The following is a 20,497-nucleotide window of genomic DNA, read 5'->3' as shown; positions in this document are numbered from 1 at the left end:
AGTTTTTTTTTTGTTATTTTCTTCAAAATATTTTCTGTTTTTACCATTTTATTGTAGGATGTATAAACTAATATAACCATTTATTTTGGGATATGTAATGAAATATTATATATATGTGGTTATTAAAAATTCCTTTAAAAGAATTTACATTATTTATACTTTTTTCTAAAAATTAATAATCGGAAGTAAGTAAAAACAACAAAAGAATAAATAAAAATACTGATCGGATAAAAAACTTTACTGTCCGGTCAGCAATGTTAAAATTAAAATTATTTGTTTTCCTGGTTATTATGAAAAGCTGAATTTTTACTCCAAAAGATAAACGCATCCTGGGTATACTGATAACATAAACGTTATACAAAGCGATTCGTATAAAACTCAATCCAATAATGGCCTCCCTACGAAATTTAAATTGATTACTCTCCTTTACATTTTACTAGAGACTCTTTCAACATTTGACCGTCTCCAATGCAGTACACTACTACCGTTATTACAAAGCGATCAGAACAATTAGTGCATTGTTAGTAAGATAATTGTTGTTTATTTCAGTTTGTACGTTCTTCAGCGGGTGAAGTGTGTTGATATGATACCGCTTGGAGAAAGCAGTGGAACTTTATAACTCTCGTTTCTCCGTATAAGTTGTTTCATATCTCCGTATAGATAAAGATATTTTTCGATAAAAGATGTTATTCGTGAGAATAGCCGTGCTTTTTTCGAAAGTGACTTGTGACTGGTATTCGGTTGTCTAAACATTTAATGTTATATGTTATCTAACAAACGTAATCGTAAATATCTGATAAAATTAATTTAATTAGAAATCGTTTAATTCAATAATTATTTTATTAATTAAACAATAATTAACTAATGGTTAGTATTTATTTTGTTTTGGAGAAGAGGAAATCTGGTAAAAAATTATTTCATATTTAACTGTTGTTACATATCAATAATTTTCACCGTATCTATGCTTTATAACTCCTTAACTATTTTATTTGAAAGCGTACATGAACACTATTTGTTAAAATAAACTGCTTAAAAGTTCAGCGAATAAAAAAATTATTTTATTAAAATTTATTTTCCAAGTTATAAATATTTATTCATTTATTCTGAAAGGTACATAATAGGTAATTAATTGTTCTGATAGGTAATCTAATAAGAGCATAGAACACTCGAATAGATCACTCAGAAATAAGCGGGTGCTACTTCATGGATTAAAAAAAATTATATGTAGAACTTGTCCGGATGGATCAAGGGAAACAGACGTTAAACCTTAATCAAGGAGATTTACAAAATACACTATTAATTATATTGTAAATATGAGAGACTAAAGTCAAAATTGATTATGTAAAATATAAACAACATATTGAATAATATTAAGATAGATACATAAAAATAGTAATTATGAAAAATAATCACAAAACTATTTGCAATTCAGAAGGGGTTAATAAAAATTATTTTAGCACATATTTATGGAATTCATACGGAATGCAGAAATTTCAAGGTTTTTAAAAATGTTTTGACAAAATTATTTAAAAAAAATTGTCGACAGTAATATATATTTTTTTTCAAATGAAAATTTTTTAATTGTATTTTAAATAAATTGGTATGAAGATTTTTTAAATATTTGATAAATTATTAAATATGATAACGGCAGCATTGTAACACCCTTCGTTAAAGTCGAAGTATTGGATTGAATTACATGAAAGAATTTCTTTGTTTGATTTGATTAAAGTGAATATTGTTTTTTTTTAAAGGATAAACGCCTATTCTTTTCAGCAATGATTTCAAACTCGTACAAGGATTAGTTAACATTTTTAATTTTTATAATTATCGATCTACACGGTTCATCCGTATTAGTACCAAACAATGATCGGACAGTTCATTTTTTTACCTTGAAAACTCGTTATGATTTTTTTGAGGGAGTCCCAAGAGATTGTATTTAATTCAAACAAAAGCATAATATAAAGAGTGTATCAGGAAGTTCTCCCGGTACTTTCATAACCTCTACTACTCGTAAAAATAATCGGAAAAGTTCATATAAACATGTCCTAAAATGCTTCGTTTGCGAGTTACGGCGAATGAAAAATTTCGTTCGGGTTTCAGCTACCCCGTTAACACGAGTACTGAAATTTACTAGGGCGTTAATTAAGGGGTAGAATTAGTGATTTCTTATGGTTTTTGACCTGAAGAGTTGAATAAAATAGAACAGCAAATTTCATTCGGGATGACGTCAACAAGTTACGCAATGAGTATGCATGGGCATAAGTAAATCCTAACGAAACGGATGGCAATTTTCACCACCGATTTATCGTCAATATATAGTGCGGCCTTTTTCACAATCAGCTGTTTGGACTGTTCATATTATCCGGCCGCTTTAACGCTGAGCTTTACTTGCAGTTTCTTCAAGAAGAATTTCCGCAGCTGCTTGAAAACGTTCGTCTAGCGATGAGATGCAAAGTACACTTGTAGTACCATGGCGCGCCTCCCCATTTCTCTTGTGCCGTTTCCACATACAAATCATTATTTCCCTGAGGAGTGGATCGGTCGTGGAGGTCCACATTGCTGGCCAACGTGGTCGCCTGATTTAAAACCTTTAGATTTTTGCGTCTGAGGATGGATGAAAAATATTTTACGCAAAACAAAAAAAAATTCTCGTGAGGAATTAATTGTCCGCATTACGGATGCGGCTGAGCAACTAAGGACAGCCCTAAAGGACTAAAAAGAGCCACTAAAGAAGTACAGAAGCGTGTCAAGAAATGGCAAATGTTGAAAATGGCGAACTCATTTTTTAACATCTATTATAAACTGGTACGTATAATAAGCTTTGGTATAGTGATCTGTTTCTAAATAAAATTTGAATTGTTCTATCTTTTATTTGTTTTATTCAATTTACCTTACACCGCTTTGTTCAGAATTAAGTTTTCTACAAGTTTTGTTTGAAATATTTACGTGTTTATCACCCGTGTAAGGTAAAAACCAATAAATCGGAGTAATTTATTAGTTTTCATCCCACATTACTAAAAAACTGCTGTAGATACGGTTCTGGAGCTATTTTATTTAATTTTTTTTAGATCAAAAACCATAAGAAATTACTACTTCTGCACCTTGCTTAACGTCTAAAAAATTTCAGTTCGACCTCATTTTACCGGAGTAGCTGAAATCCAAGCGAAATCTTTCACTAGCCGTAACTCGCAAACGAAGTTTTTTAGAACTTATGTTTATATGAACGTTTTCCGTTATTTTTACGAGTAGGTTATGAAAGTCTCGGGACAATTTCGTGGTACATTCTGTATATTTAATAACGCTGACGAGTTTTATTTAGGCGCTTCAAACAAAGCGATTTGAAAATCTGACGGAAGTGAAATCAATTTGATCGTCTGAAAAGACTAGTCATCTAATAAACCACACAGAATTTTCGCCTTATGAAAAGAAAAAATATTATTATTTAATGTTATCGTGGAATTCTATCCACGAGATCATCAATGTTACGCACGTTTGAAAACCACTACAATTTTATATATTTTTTAAAGTTAGACGGTTAAAATTCATCCAGAAAACAATGTTTTCAACAGCTAACACGAGAAAATATCAGAATTTTCCAATCCTTTTAAATAATTATCTTTGGATATAGACACATTTGTGTCATATGTGAAGAACGTAACAATTACCGGTTTAAGATTTTGAGGCTGAGAATTGATAAATATTAAGAATGATTTAAGGATTAACATGCTACAATTTTTTTCTTCGAAGAAGTAGCTAAATTTTATAACATTTTATAAAATTATCTCAATCAGTAGACAGGCAGATGAAAATCTTATTTTCTCTCTACCAATGTTTATAGTAACCTTTTTATTGCATTTTACTGAAATGACATATAGTTCACTTCCTTTAAAGCAACTAAGGTGTAATTGAATAGTATATTTTTAATATTTAAAATATATTAAAAGTCGGGCATATCTACCTTCACAATATATCAGTGCAGTTTGTGCATTTAAATTTAAATATTTTATAGTATATCGGTGCATTGATTACAAAAAATACTTTTATTTTAATCCATATATCGTACCCTCGCTGATAAACTGTTGAGTAACGGCGCAAACAAGGTTATCAGATTACCTCCGTCTATGCCTTCTCCTCTTTCATCCGTAGCATTCTGAAATTTCATCACCAACTGAAATTTCTTATAAAAAAAGCTTTATAATTTCGTAACTGTTGACTTGTAACCTTATATTTTATATATATATATATATATATATATATATAAATTTCTCATACACACACATACACATATCACAAACAATATTACTTAAACATAAGTTACGTGTATATTTTATTTTAAAACATTTAATTTCAATATATTTTATATGTTTTTTTTTAAATTAAATAAATTTAATTTAATAGGAAATGTAGAAACATATGACGATGAAATATTTTACAATTATTTTTGTTTTTCTAAGTTTATTTATTTTTTCTTTTAAGAAACTTTTGTACTTTTTGTTTCACTGCATAAATAAATATGAAAACTTGTAATAAATTGTTTAATATAACGTTTTTAAGATAAGAGAAGTTTAATTAGAATTATATAACATACAATAAAAATTATTGATTGGTTTTTCTTTCAATTTTATGTCAGTTTTACTATTCTTTTAAATAATATTTTGCGTGAAATATATAAATTATAATTTGGATATTTAATAAATTATTTTCCCATAAAAAAGTTGATGAATATTACCTGTGATCCCAAAGAATACTAAAAAAGTATCATTGTTAAAAGATTTTCACTGTGGAAAATTGTATGGAAATAAATTTTTCTTAAAAATATATTTCGTTTCTACTTGTGAAGTTTTCGACTTACTATTTCTTGTGTACTTAGTTGGATGTTATCCATTCCTAACTGTTTTGTGCTAATATTTTAACCTCGGTGTAATTGTTTCCTAAATCCTAATTTTTATTTTTTTATCTTTTTTATATAAATTCCAGTCTGTCTTCCTCTAAGGTTTAACCTTTTACTTACATGTTCCTCTATTGCTAGATTAAATAAACTTTTTTTTACCTTGCCTCCCGGAACCAGACCCCCGATTAAGCATAAACACGGTTCCAGGAGATGTTTTCGCCTCTAGCCGCCAGGTGAGGGAAACGCCAGGCACGGCTATGCCGTTCCCGACCACCATCACCCAGCAGCCGAGACTCGGTCCTTTGTGCCTCGCCTCTGACAGGGATACCCCCGAAGGGACGGCCCCGCCGGGACTCAGTCTTTTAGCTCAGGGGCTCGAGAGTCCCCGCACTTCATTGTCACCACCGATGATGAAGCTCGAGCGAACGGCAGATTATATAAAACTTAGGATGTGTCTTAATAACGGACTAAATTACATATAAATTTCAAATTTAATGTCGTACCAGGAGAGGAATGAGTTAATCGAGTAGGGGCGTCTATTTCTAACAGAGAAAATTCAATAGAAATTAAAAAAAAATTGAATATTTTAATAAATATTTAATTATTTAAACTTTTTGGTACTTTTATTGAATATCATCGCTTTTTGTATTTTTAATTTATTATTTTTTTATTAGTAACTATAATTTCTTTAATTTTATCGTCATAGAACAAACTTACAGGATAATTTTTTTTTTAAATGTAAATAAATGTGTAAATCTAAGGGCTAAATATATTTAGCGAGATTCACCATTATTTATTAAAAACATTCGTTCCTATAAATAGAACGGGGAAGGAAACAAAACCCCCTCATTTAAAGTCCTGTATATATCGTGTAGAATGAAGATATTTATCTCGTTTTTATACGAAAGAATGTTTGCTAGAGAAAATTAATGCTGATAGTCCACCACAAGGAAATCTCACCGGCGGTTAGTCACGTCAAAAGTAATGGAATCTTTCAATTCTTCCACATGTTAATATGAAATAAACAACGCAGCTTCTGGTTGAAGAAATACATCTACTCCAGCGATCGATCATCAGTTGCAAAATGAACATTTTTTATTTTAAAAAATGCAGTCTTCAATCTAATAGAAAAATGTACGTAATGAAATTAAAGTTTCTAAATTAACAGAAACTTTATTGAAAAATATGAGATTTGTTTGCAAGATCTTTTTTTTCCGTTATTAGGAGTCGATTTATTGAGCTTCAAACTCAACGGTAAAAATATAGTGTAACGACTATTGCTATTAAGTTGTCGTTTTGGTATTATCTTAAGGTAAATACAAATTTTCATAACGTTAAACATCTAATCCAACTAATCTTAAAAAATAAGTATGTTAAAAAAATAACAATTTGAAAAATCAACTTAAGTATTAAAAAAAAAAAAATGTACTATTATTTTATTTCTTTCAGCTACTGATCAATCTTTAATAGTACCCCGGTTTTAAAGAGTTGAAATTGAAAAAAGTAAATAGAAATCATATATATTTTTTCTTTCAATTTTTTAAACGGTTTTTTAAAAGTCTGTTTTATTTTTTTTAATAAAAATACTACTATCGATATAAGAAAAAAAATCATCGTTTGCAGAAACCTCATTAAAATAAGAAAAATCTTTATAAAAGTTGTAAATATTGAAAAGTAATGCTATGAGTTTAGACTTTCTGAAATGGGGTTATGTATAATGTTTTGTTAATTAATCTAAGTTGGCCTCGTAATTTTCCTGAATTTTTGTATGAAAATACTTTATCAAAAAAATAACAAAAAATAATAAAATGTCTTTAAATTGGCTGCAAATTATTTTTTTTATTTAAAAGATGTTCCATATAAATTAATGGGAAAATCTGTATTAGAACCACCAAAGGGATTATCTCTGCAAAATAAATAAAAACAATGAATCGTCGAAATCGGTTTCTTTTAGTGAAGAATAACGATTGAATTATCATATCAATGATTATCTGTATACAAAATAAATAAATAAAATAATTATAGTATATATACCAATAGTATATAAAGGGATCCAAAAAAATTTACTCGCTGTTTATAATTAAATAATATCTAAAAAGAAAGACTTGCACTCACTAATATAACGTGTAGTGTAAGGTATTAGATTTGTCGTGGTAGGCAAAGCTGGTAACTTTTGCCACTCATGTGCGGGTGGTTGGGGGTGCAACGAGCCAGTCATATTAGCCAGTACAGCAGAAGACAGTCGAGTAGCAATAATGGCTGAGGTTTTCTTATCGTTTGTTGAACTCAAGACTGTACTGAAGTGGTACTGGAAGTACGAGAACATTTACGAGGTATAACGGCAATGCCGGAGAGAGTTTGGAACAAGGAAAGGTCCGGCCGACCACAAACAGCTACAAGTCCAGCGTCCAGTGCTGCGGTGTTGCAACGTTTCACCCGATCACCGCAAATATCAGTGAACCAGGGAGCGCGCAAATGTAGTGTGAACCGGTCAATTGTAAGTGCAAAGTGCAGTGTACATTCCAATACTGTTACACGTGATTAATGAGGACGACCCAGATCGAGGGACGAAGTACTATGAATGGTTTCAGCACATGGTTGGCGGGGATGAGGAATTGGGAAGTTTGTGTGGACTGACGAGGCGCATTTCAAACTTAACGGTACTTAACTTGTGTCTACTAGGCTCCTGAAAATCCTCACGCTCATGTGGACAGGGCGGTGAATCTACCGGGGGTTGCTGTGTGGTGCGGTCTGTCAGTGCATGCTTTGATTATTTCTTTCTTCTTCGACGGTACCGTAAATGTGAGGCGTATCAAGATATTATCATTAAGATAATGTGTATATCAAGATATGCATCACACAAGGATTTTGTCTGCCGTCCAAAATCTGTATGGCGATGAACGTTTTACGTGCAACAAGACGAAGTCCCGCCTCACTACCATAGAGATATCAGGTTGTACCCGATAAAATTCTACCCGGTCGGTGTTTGGGTCGAAGAGTTGCTGTCGAGTACCCATCTTGGTCTCCTGATTTGACACCTCTGGAATTCGATCCCTGAGGGACCGTCAAGAATGATGTGTATCGACAAAAACCAGCAACAATCGACGAGCTACGTGAATAAAATCGTAGTCATGTCCTATTATTATGGCAGATACACTAACAGCCGTAGTTCGGTGTGTAGTTAGGCGCCATGGGCGTTGTATAGAAGCTGCTGGTGTCATTTCGAACACATATCATAACCCTCTCAGTGCCAAAAATTGTCACGTCAAGTCAAATTTGTCACGAAATATGGACCAGCAAACAGTGAGTACATTTGGATCCCTCATATATACTTTATTCGAAATGAAAAAAGTCCTCCTTTTGTTGTCGATGTCGATTAAAAATTATACTATTTGAAATTTACTGTAATATAAATAATAAATAAAATTTAGTTTATACAAATAAAACACCAGTTACCCAGTCGGCAAGAAAAAAGATAAATCCAATTTCTACATTATTACCCAATACACCGCTACTAATTAAGCCACATTAAACATGCACGCTTAGACAACTACACATCCATCTGCTTTTGAAATTATAAATTAGAAAATAATTCTATTAATAACTTATATCTATATATCTACATTTATACAGAATTTCTTTTAAATATTGACATGCTAATATCAGGAATGTTTTTCTAGTTATATATATATATTGTTATTAGAAATTAATTTCTCACTCCATCAAATTTATCCCACGTTATTGCATTCTTATATTTTTTTTTATTAAACTGATCTGAATTTCCTTATGTATTTTGTATTTTGTCTCATTATAAGGAATTAAAATGATGAAATATATTTTAAATATTAAATCCAGTATAATTAGGAAGTGTAAAAATATGTCGTGGCTAAATTACGTAATAAAGCGAGTGATAAGCCGATTTATCTATGCCTTTAAATTTATGACTTAATAGATATTTTTTTTGTATTTATAATTATTTGTAATCCGTAAAATATTTACATATATAGAGGGATTCACGAAGAATGTAACAAACGTTCAGGACAGGAGGATATGTTTAGTGAAAATCAAGATTACAGTTTATATAAACATAAGCTCTTAAACGCTTCTTTGGAGAGTGTCGGATGACGAAAGGTTTCGTTCTAATTTCTGCTTCGTTGGCAAAATTAAGCCTGAATGTAATTCTTGAGACTCAGATTAAGAGGTAACATGGTGATTTTATATGTAATCTGAACAAAAAAATTGAAAAATAAAATACGTCCCTCAACTGTATTTTTTGTAGTTTTCGAGTAATCCGTGTTAAAAGACAAAACGTTGCGTTTGAAAAACACACTACTTTATGTTTGGTATAAAGTAACTGTTAAATCGGTAATAAATATATAAAAGTTTTAAAAAAGCTTGTAGAGAATTTGATTCTTATTAAAATTGTATCGGTCTCAACAATTAAAGTCTGGCTTAATTTTACCGAAGGCGCAGAAAACAAGGCGAAATCTTTTGCCATCTGACACTCGCCATCGAAGCGTTTCCGAACCTTTGTTTACATGAACTTCCTTCTTTTTTTCACCAGCACGTCCTGAATGTTTGTTACATTCTTCGTGAATCACTTTGTATATTGTTTTATGAAGTTCGTTTGATACTTTATTAACATTGTTTTGGTAAAAATTAAAAAATAAAATAAGGGTTCAGTAAAGGAAAACTAGAAAAATTAGAATAAAAGAGCAAGAAGAATTAAAAAGGAAAATCATAAGGTTCACAAAAGAGAAAAAAACTTGGAGAATAAGTAGTAATTTGCAAAAAAAAAAAAAACAGTAAAACTTTCTGATTGAATAAGAAAGAAAAGATTAATATTTTACGGACATCTTTCAAGAATAACAAAAATAGATTGGAAAAAATTGAAGTTTTTTTCTTAAAACCTCTTAAAAACTTTCTTAAAAACTTATTTCTCACAGGTTTAAAAAAATTTGCGTGAAAAGTAGAACTTTGAAAAGGGAATCCTGTATAAGGATATTTTTAAGGAAAAAATCCAAAAGTTTCAAGGTTTCCGAATCAAAATCAAAAAAACGTATGAATTAAGGATTCAGTGGTCAAATGAAAGAAAAAATGGCCCGATGAAATAATGAAGAAATATTGGAAAAAATAAAACAGTAGAATAAGAAAAGATAAAAGGTTTTTAACGCCGTCCGTAGAGTTTAAATCGAAAAAAGAGCTCAGGAATATTGTTTATAATGGGCTATGCAACTAATTAATTATAAAAAAAGAGTGTTACAACGTGTTACGCAACGGTTAACTTTCGTTATCTTCATTAATTTACCTTCATTACTATATATAGAAAATGCTTGAAATGTTTATATAAGTTGTACAGTCGCTTTTAAATGTAGTTTAATTTATGCCACAGAATAATTTTAGATAAAAAATGCTATTGAGAGTACTATACGCTGTGATGTTTTTTATTTAGACCCGAATTCAGTTATAACCAAAAACTTTGTTTTTATCTGTGATTTTTAAAATACGTCTGTATATTTTTAATTAATTTGATATTTTTCAATTAATGTATTTGTTATTATTACGATCAGTTATTTTTTATTAGTAACCTGTATCGTGATTTTTATTCTTTTTTTTAATGTAACAGCAAATAACCAACATTTTTCACTTCATGTATTCTACAATATATCTGAAGTTTACCTGAAAAATTTTTTTTTTATAAATCTTTTCCAGATTCCCATTGACCATTGCGATTTTTTTTTTTATTTACTCACCGCACCACCGCCTCCACTGCTGCTTCCTAAAAGTCCGCTGACTAAACTAAGTATATTTGATCCACCTCCGCTTTCACCGTCTTGTGTTGTCTGAAATTAAAATTATTTAATTAATCAATTATTAAAAAATCAAATGAGTATAAATTAGTTTTGATTTAAACACAAAATAAACTCGTTTTTTATTTGTAAATTAATCGAATTGAAAAAAAAAATTATTCTAATAACATCTTTTTTAAATTTCGAGTTTTAAGATTACAGACCGTTACTTTTCCGCTGATTTCGACAACTCAAAATTTTAAAAAGAATTAAAAAAGTGTAATTTTTTTTAAATTTTAGTACAATAGTTTTTATTATTATATTATAAGTCGAGAACTTCCCAATGAAAGACGTTAAGGATTCATGATTCATATTTCTTTCGCTTGGCATTCTTCTTTTCCCTCTAAAATTCTTTCATTCTTTCAGAAAAGGCCTTCTTCCGTTCTTCAGACCATTTCGGACGATTTTGTTTTGGCTTCGGCGCTTCTGGTTTAACTTCCCATCTATCTATTTCATTTCTGTATGTGTTTCTGTCTATGATCTTCTCCAGCGTAATTCCTGCGTGCTCTAAATCTTTTCGTGTTTCTGCGAGCCAGGAGATTGCAATTTTTAATGATGTTTAAGTACGCGATTATTCTTTTGGTCAGTCTGTTTTCCGGTAGGCTGCAAAGGTGTCTGAAGAATTTCATTCGTCTTTTCCTTATGTCAGTTTCGATATTATAGTATGTTTCAACAATTTCGTTCGGTTGTAATCTGTATCCTTCTTCAGTTTGTCTCGGTCACAATATTTTCCTTATAATCTTCCTTTCCTGTTTCTTTTTTTCTTCTATTTCGGTTTTTCTATTTAAGGCCAATGTTTCACCGGCATATAATGCTGTGGGTTTAATGACTGTGTTGTAATGCCGGATTTTCGTTTGACGCGAGAGGGATTTCTTGTTGTAGAGATTTTGTACTAAACCTAGAGCTTTCCGCAGCTAGAGCTTTGTCCAATTGACTTGGTTTCTCAGAGCTGTTCGGCGTAATAAATTCTCCAAGTTACTTAAAGCGAGGGACTTTATTTATTACTCCATATTTTGTGTTTTAATTTGGGATTTCTATTCTGGAGTAGATTTTAATATTATTATTATTATTACTTTCCGGCTATAGGTGCAACATCATACCAATTACGGGAAAGTATGTTTCGGTGATCAGCCAAAAGCTTGGGTATCGGGTTTTATGCAGATATCGACATTTGAAGACCCCTTAGTCCAAAAAACACAAAAATAGTAGAGGAAATTTCTGGATGTATGTACTAAACTATGTGTGTTGCGTGTATTTTGATTTTTATCTACGACTGGCTCAATATAAATTCGTCGAAAGTGGTTCAAAGAAATTCTACGTATAGGAGATTGATGTCATTAAATTTTTGACAAAATTAAAATAAGGGAAGTGGCAATTTTATTTTTTTTAAACTAAACAGGTTTTGCCTCGCATATCTGAAACCCTCAGTTGGACTTTGACGCATATATTTTACTATATATATACATCCAAGCTTGATTTTTTACATCACCAAAAAAGTAGGCATCACAGCTATATTTTTTTTAGTAAATTATTAGTAATTTATTCAAGGAAATAAACTTTTAAGCCCCAAAAAGTAAGGTGGCTGAATGAAACCCATACTTAAAGTTGCAATTTTTTTTAAACTTAATTTTTCAGATTAAAGATCTGAAAATCAATTATTCCCTGATCGAATCGGAAATGCAGACCAGACACCGGTGAATTTCAAAATTCGATCGACAATAATGTGCAGGTACAAAGAGTGTTCAGATACGAAAAATAATATTGCTTGTGATGCTGACAATACTTTTGGACGGGAAAAAATTATTCCCGTATATAATTTTTAAAAGAAAATATTTCCAGAAATGTGAAAGATTTCCCCGATATTTTAGAACGAGCACAAGAAAAGGGATGGATAATTAATAAACTAGTTCTGGCTGGATTGAATGCGTCTGGAATCGTTGACCAGGCGCATTGTAACCAAAACCTTCCGTATTTATAATGGACTGTTTTAGAGGTTATTCGATCAAATATGTAAAACAAAGACTAGTTGCTGGAAAGGATCACGTTATTATTCCTGGTAGAATGACACCAGATTCTAGAGGTTCTTCAATCTCTAGATATCTGCGTAAACAGATAATTTAAAACCAAATTCCATAAACACTACACAAATCATTCGGACACGACACACTAGACTACATCATTTAGTAAAGTTAAGAATTCGTTTTAAGATACAAATTTGTGTACGGATTATTACATTTCGGTCAAAAATACCGGAAGATTTGATTAAAAAATCATTCAACAAATGATATATTTCGAATGCTCTCGAAGGAAATGAAGATGATAATTTGCGATTAAAAGATTACGAAGATAATTGCAGTTTCACGGATGACACAGAAAATCGAGCAATGATAGTAATTAAGATAATACGTAGTATAATTACTACGCTTTCAGTTAAATATTTACAGTATAGACTGATTTTTACTTTCCCGTCTAGCGCTATAGCAGAGCTATAGCTTTAGTAGGGAAAGTACTATAATCGGTCCAATTTTAGCATATAGGGTTTTCACCAAATCTTCACATTTTGACACCTAAGGAACCCAAAAATCGAGTGGAAATTTTTCGGATATTTGCATTTACGTGTGTATGTTCGGTGTCGCCCTCTAAATCACCTTATCTCCAGAACTACTCGACCGATTTTGACCAAACTTGGTCAGATTACTTCTATATATGGGTCATTGATGCCATTAAATTTTTAACTTAAAAGGTCTAGGAGGTGAGGCTGTAGAGCAAGGTCATCCTCAGTATCTCGAGATTTCGCCTAATAAGGTCTGTTTTCCTCGGGCACATTTGTTAACGATTAAAAAATAATTAAATTTCCAAAAATCTTCTTTTTTTTAAAAAGTGGGCTAAGTTGGTATACTGCGACATTAGTACCCCCCTCTCACCACAAGAAGCGCTAGTGTAGCACTGGCGTACAGCTGCTGTAGTCGTCCGCTACGTTGTGACGTCACAGGGGAGTGGTAGAATTAAATAAATGAATAATAATATTAAAAGTGTAAAAAAAGTATTTAAAGTGGCCGCTAGTAGCGCCACACCCGTGCGAATGAAATACAAAATGCGCGCGCGCTTTAGTTAGAATTTAATTAAATTAGCCAAAAATATTTTTATTTAAATAAAATAATAATTTTTTTAAATTGCGTGTGTATGTGTGTGTAAGCCGTGGATCAGAAAAACGTCGTGTGACGGGAAAGCCCTGAAACTGTGTTGTAGCTTTTTTGAAATTACGCAAATAACAAATATTATTTACACGTTCGTTCTTCTATGGTGATTTTGTTAATAAATTGCAAAAAAGTTAGACTATTTCTGAAAAAGTTTGGGAAAATCTGATTCAGATAAATCTCTTCATAAATGCTACAATTGTTTTTATATATCCAAGATTATTTTTTAAACGAATAAAATAATTCTACGTCAACGGTTTAAAAGATTATTTAGTGGATAGATTATTTTTAATGCGGTTAAACGTCTGCATTATGCTTCTCAGATAAACATTGCTAATCTTTTAACCTATTTTTATTTCCTTTTTAACTTAACCATTATATTATTTATTTTGTCTGACCATTTCATTTATTTCTTCTTTTACGTCCGTACCACAGAACTTTCTAAATATTTCTCGTTTAACATTCTTAAGAACCAAGTTTCATAACCGTGTATATAAATATATTATGTTTCATATAAATGATTAGACAAATATTTTTTCAACCTTATAGTGATATTTCCTTACTTTTCATTTTGTTGTGATGCGTTATATTCCAAAATGGTCATTTTCCTTGAGTTATCCTGTTCTTTATCTTTTTCTTTAATGACTTATTGTATTACATATCATTGTATATATTTCTCTAACTAGTTTCACAGCTCCTACCGGGTCTGGTTCTGGTGTGTATGTGTGTGTGTGTGTGTGTGTGTGTGTGTGTATAGTGAAATGCGATTAATACTACAGGACGATTGCTTTCAAATTTGAAGGATACATTTGTGTTATCCCTAGGAAGGTTTTAAGCCACAGATCCAGGTTTAGTCCCTTTGGAGGTGAAGCTGTGGATTAACTAAAAAAAAAAAGTTAATGCTTTTACTTGATTTTTATATTTCTGTCACTGACAACAAAAATAAGTTGTGGAATTTTTCCTCGTCAAAGCTCTGCGTACATTAGTTATTACGGTTACTGGTAATCTGATTTTTTTTAATTTACTTTCTTTTTCAGGTTTGTACAAAGCCAGGAGTACTTTATATGTTATTTATCAGTATTATTCTCACAACCGTCGTAGGGGTAATGAACACTGCAGGGGGTCTTGGCTAAACGGGAATGACGAGCTAAGCGGGCTCATCGCTTGCTATTCCCGGGAGGACACTGTGATTCCGGGAGGCCACGGGGAACCCCTAGGTTGGCCCCGTAGCTCGCCTTGGCCGACCTGGACCCCGAGGGTTGAATGGCGAAACTCCCTGACTAGACGGTCAGCTAGTATATATGTATTTCTTTCTTTTTCCTGTTTAGCCTCCGGTAACTACCGTTTAGATAATTCTTCAGAGGATGAATGAGGATGATATCTATGAGTGTAAATGAAGTGTAGTCTTGTACATTCTCAGTTCGACCATTCCTGAGATTTGTGGTTAATTGAAACCCAACCAACCAAAGAACACCGGTATCCACGATCTAGTATTCAAATCCGTGTAAAAATAACTGGCTTTACTAGGACTTGAACGCTGTAACTCTCGACTTCCAAATCTGCTGATTTGGGAAGATTCGTTAACCACTAGACCAACCCGGTGGGTTAGTATATATGTATTTAGGAATTTTAAGTTGAACGTTTATTTTAAGGAATGCGTATTGATCAGTTAGTTTACTTACACCACTGCTTGATCCCAATAACGGTCCTAATAAGTTAAGTATAGCTCCTGAGTCTGAACCGCCGCCTCCACTTGATTCACCTTCTCCGCCTCCAGTACCGCCCTGAAATTATAACAACGAAAGAAACAAAATTAATCATTGAATAATGTTTGTAATTAAATAAAATATTCCTCTGAAAAATTGTTTCAAGCTCAGTGGTTTTTTTTTTGTTATGCATAATACGTGCTTTTTTGGTGTTGTTTGTGTGTATTTCTTTTTTGTGAAAAAAAAATTTACAGTGAAATGTTTCTAAAATATGAGTGACACAGTTGCAGGCAGTGTACTTGTTCTCACTGCTTCAAAAAATTGCATGAAGTGCATATATTTACAATTAAACTGACATAAAAAAAAAAAAAGTTTAAATTATAACTTTTTCAAGTCAGCATCATATTAAAAAAAAAGACTTTTAATATTTTAAAAAATCGAAATACTTTTCTAGCGTTGGTTTTATGTAGTGGAAAAAATGATACCTAAAAATAAACCAAAAAAAGTTATAAAAAGTTTTAAAAAATCTATATATTTTTTTTATCGGTTTCCCAACCAATATTGCTTTCAAAGAATTTTTTTGGGTTACTTGGACTAGTACTATGTCTGGCAAGACATATAAAAAAATTCGGTTAAAAAATCTGAATTAAATAAAAACATAGTTTTTAGACTTGTGGAGAAGGGAGAATTTTGAGGCAAAATAAATTTTTGCCTCAAAAATGTAAGTTCTAAGATAAGCACATATGCACATACTGAGCTTATTAATAAACTTAGGTAATTTGCGGTTGTATTTGAGGTTATTTGCAAAATTTTGAGAAAATTGACTACAAAAAAATCTATCCCGCCTCCTTGAAATATGGACCCAAAACTTTTACCAACAAATTGCTTCATATATATAAGACTGTAAAAAATGTCATCAGGATCGGTTTATCTAGTCAAAAGTTATAAAGCTTTAAACAGCCAAAACCTGTACATATGTACGTACGTATTTACGCGGGAAGTAATGGTCGTATGAACAAACATTAAATAATAAACAATCAAGTACGTACGAACTTTTTACGAACGCTTATTTTTTGTTTTTTGATGTCCCTGGGTCGTGAAACGTCGAGAAATAAAACAAACCATGCCCCGTTGTTTTTATCTATTACCAAACATTTCTTCTAGCATAACTAGAGATACGAGTATGATGCCAGGAAAGTATTAAAATATATACGAGAATTACGTTAATCGGACCTCGACTTCCATGAATTGATGAGATATAAGGTGAATTAATCGATTATCATTATTTCTGTACTTTACAACACGTTATTGAATTTAGTTCTATTATTTTTTAAAGTTTATTTTATAAAAAACCGTTGTCTGTTTGAAAAGAAGTCGTTTGCAAGAGAGCAAAAGAGAAGAAACAAGAGTATTGATGAAAATAATAAAAAAATATGTAGAAACTCGTTATTATAAACTAATATCAGGCGCGAGGTAGGCAATCTGGATTGCAGAAATGTGTTATCTAATCTTTAAAAAATAAATATAATTTTAGGGAATGTGGAAAATTAGTTTTAAGATTACTCTTGTTGAAGTTTCGTTTGATAATAGCTTTAACAAAAAAATAAATTTACACTAAATGTAATTATTATTAAAGCAATCTGATGAAAAGTAATAATTTATCTACGAATAAAATATATCTTATAATTTTCGTTTAAAATATTTTCTAGTGAAATTTAGTATTAAAAATGAACTACCAGAGAAACCTTTGTAGAATAAAAATATAAAATAGCAATCGATGCATGCGGATGAAAATAAGGCTTTGAAAATAGGTAAAAAAAATAATCGATTCGTTTTTTTAATAAGCCAAAATTTAGTTATTTCGGGTTTTTAACAGAGTTCAATAAAAGGAGCTCGTTAGTTACACCCGTGTGTATAAATTTTGTACTTATCAAGCCTTATTGTTAATCAAATAAAACGATTTTGATGGTTTTTTTAAAAATATTTTAAACTTGGTTATTTTTATTATTATTTTTAAAATTATTCTGTTTATTAGTTCATAAAACACAGCACGGTGTTCTTCCACAGAAAAAAAATTCAAGGAGATAATTTTACAAAATTAGGATAAAAAAATTTTTTTCCGCATTCTGGAGAGACGTACCTCATGAATTTTTTATTTTGTTTTTCAGCATTTTTTTTTTTTATTTTCACCAAAACGCAGGTTACTTGTAAATGGGATGGATTTGTTTTTTCTATCCGTTATCGTTCTTTGTTGGTGCTTGTCCATATTTTTAAATAAAAATGAAATTAATAGATTTTATATTGGACTTATTCTTGTTGTAAATTACAGTTTTCATAAAAAATATCCTCTAAAAAAAGAAAAAGAAAAGTTTTAAATTTTTCTTTAAATTTCGAGTTTTGAAAGGGGATATGTTTAATATTAGTAGATTGTTTTTTTTTTTTTTTAATTTGGTGCAAAAGTAAAAATTGGAAGAATTGAGAAAATTATTTTATTTTATTTTTTAGTGTAATTTTATAAATAGATTGTATTTTCTAAATTTATTTTGTCTGAAGTTGCTGAAATGATTTTTGAAGAAATTCAGAATTGGAGTGTTCCAAAATGTGGTAACATTTTAATTTTTTAATAAAATACATTTCTTTTACTTTACCGCGAAAAAAATGGCGGCAAATTAAAAATATCAGTTCATTTTGGGACACTTTCTATTAGGAAATCCTTTTTCGATTTTGATCAATAAGGACCGCGTACTAACTTTCATTTAATAGCTTTATTTTTTCTCTCTTAATGTTTTCCACATTTAAAAATTTTTTCTGGCTGTTTTTCTCTTCTTTCTTGTGTCCATTTTTCTTCTTTTTTTTGGGGAGAGGATTTGCTCCAGAAATCTTTCATGTTTTTATTCTTAATTCCTCTTGGTTTATACCTTCTGCGGTTAGTTTTTAAAAATCTTATAGGTTTGTGCAAGCCGTTTTATTTCCACTTTTTTATTTTGTGAAGTGGTACAATATTTTCCATGTTAATCTACGAGTATTATTATTATTATTATTTTTCTGTTTTTAAAGGCGGCCGTAAAGTTAGGTTCTTTTCCTTTTAATTATAATAGAGAATTTTTCAGTTTGTTTACATGATTTTCCTTCATTGTTTTTCCAGTTTTCTTCGGTTTTTGCAGATTGGAAGATTTTTTAAAAAATTCTTTCGTAATTTGGTCGAGGGAGTCGACCGGGAACCAAAAATCTAATAAGATTTTTACGTTTTTCTCAATTATACTTTTATTAATGCGTACTTTTTATGATAAAAACATCATTTGGCCGAGACATTCAAATCAGATCTAGATTTTCTTACCTAACATTTTCATCTTTTACTAATTCTCTTCGAAATTTTTGCATAATTAAGTTATTAATATTCAAAAAATACTGTCGTGCTTGAAGTAAAAATTTTCCAATGGGAAAATCGGGAATGTTATATATCTCTTTGCCCGTTTTTTTTTTTTTTTTTTTTTTTTTTACGACGCTTGTATTTTTTATTTTGGTGGTAGATGTTTACTACCTCTCTGTAATAACAATTTTGTATCGGCCGATTGTAATGTCGGATGAGGTAAACGATGTTAAAGGTGATTTACATCTTGTAAAACATATTTTTCTTTGACTGTACAGATTGTTTGTTTATTTTTATTTTTTTATGCGTGTTAAATTAATCTATCAAATTTTATGTAAAGCGTACTGCAAATTTCATATGAGATGTATTTCCTCACTGGTAAATAGTATAATATAATATTATATTATACTGGTAAATAATATTATATAATATTATACTGGTAAATAGTATAATTTGTAATATTTCTTTCAGACATAAATAAAGTGTAATTAAATAATTAAAATTATAAATTAATTTTTTTAATTAAAAAAAAAAATATTAAATAAAAATAATGACAAAAAAAATAATAAATTTCGGAAATTAGCTAGATTCATTTTTTATTTTTTTATTTAACAATTAAATTAGATATATTTGATAGTTTTTTTTCATATTTATTCATTAAATACATCTTATATATTTTTCTTTGTACTGCAGTTCTAAGCATATTCATGTGATGTTTTCTGGAAAAAATAATTTATTGCTTAAAAAGACTTTTTACATTTTTATTAGGTTATTTTTTATATTTAATTTGACCTGAATTTTTGTTTTATAAAAATTGTTAAGATTATTTGATAATGAGTCTATGTTTTTTTTTTACCTATATTTTGATTTCATAATCATGAAACTATTGTATAAATAATATTTCCTTTAGCGTTGGAGTTCATATTTCTCAGTCGTTTCTTAATTATATCAGAAAAGTTTTCTATTTACATATTTTACAGTTTATATACTGAGATTTGTCCGGCTATTCTAGATGTAGAAAGTTCTTTTAAACATAAATTTTTTAACTTTCCTTGAAATCTGTACTGACAAATTTTTTCCAGCACAAATGCATGTGCAAGCCTTTAAAAAACTGGAAGTGTCATTTTTTCTAATATTGGGATCTACTTTTAACCGTTCATCTTCCCCGAGACAGGAGTTAAATTATAAGCATCAAATAAAATGTAATATTCCAACAAAAAATTGATATTCTTTAATGGATCTTTAATACTTCCTACCTGCCCGTTATCGTAACGTCGAACACTCATTTTGTATTTCAATACAAAATTTCAGCCCGAAAGATCTGCCATGTAAGATCTCGCATACTCGCACGAGAAAAAGGTAAATTTTTGCAGGACAAGAGATAAAAATACTCGACTCGTCTGGGAATTGACCAGATCCCTATCGAAAACCTGTAGTCAACTTGTGAGAAGCACATCAAGAAAATTGATTGCGCAGCTACAGAG

At 30.4% G+C, this 20,497-nt stretch overlaps 1 protein-coding gene across 3 annotated transcripts in view; it reads right to left on the bottom strand.

The window, feature by feature from the left end:
• LOC142320111 (uncharacterized) overlaps positions 1 to 20,497 on the bottom strand; it is a 470,415-nt gene that overhangs the window by 56,399 nt on the left and 393,519 nt on the right. For all 3 annotated transcript variants that reach the window (XM_075357791.1, XM_075357793.1, XM_075357792.1), the window contains 2 exons: positions 15,620 to 15,721; positions 10,645 to 10,734 (listed from right to left, as the gene is read on the bottom strand). In XM_075357791.1, coding sequence (XP_075213906.1) covers positions 10,645 to 10,734; positions 15,620 to 15,721 — 192 coding nt within the window. The remainder of the gene's footprint in view (positions 1 to 10,644; positions 10,735 to 15,619; positions 15,722 to 20,497) is intronic.

This window comes from Lycorma delicatula, chromosome 2, assembly GCF_047948215.1.
Source record: "Lycorma delicatula isolate Av1 chromosome 2, ASM4794821v1, whole genome shotgun sequence".
NCBI classification, from domain to species: Eukaryota; Metazoa; Arthropoda; class Insecta; order Hemiptera; family Fulgoridae; genus Lycorma; species Lycorma delicatula.
The sequence above is the reverse complement of the archived record's forward strand: the minus strand, read 5'-3'. Positions and strand labels throughout refer to the sequence as shown.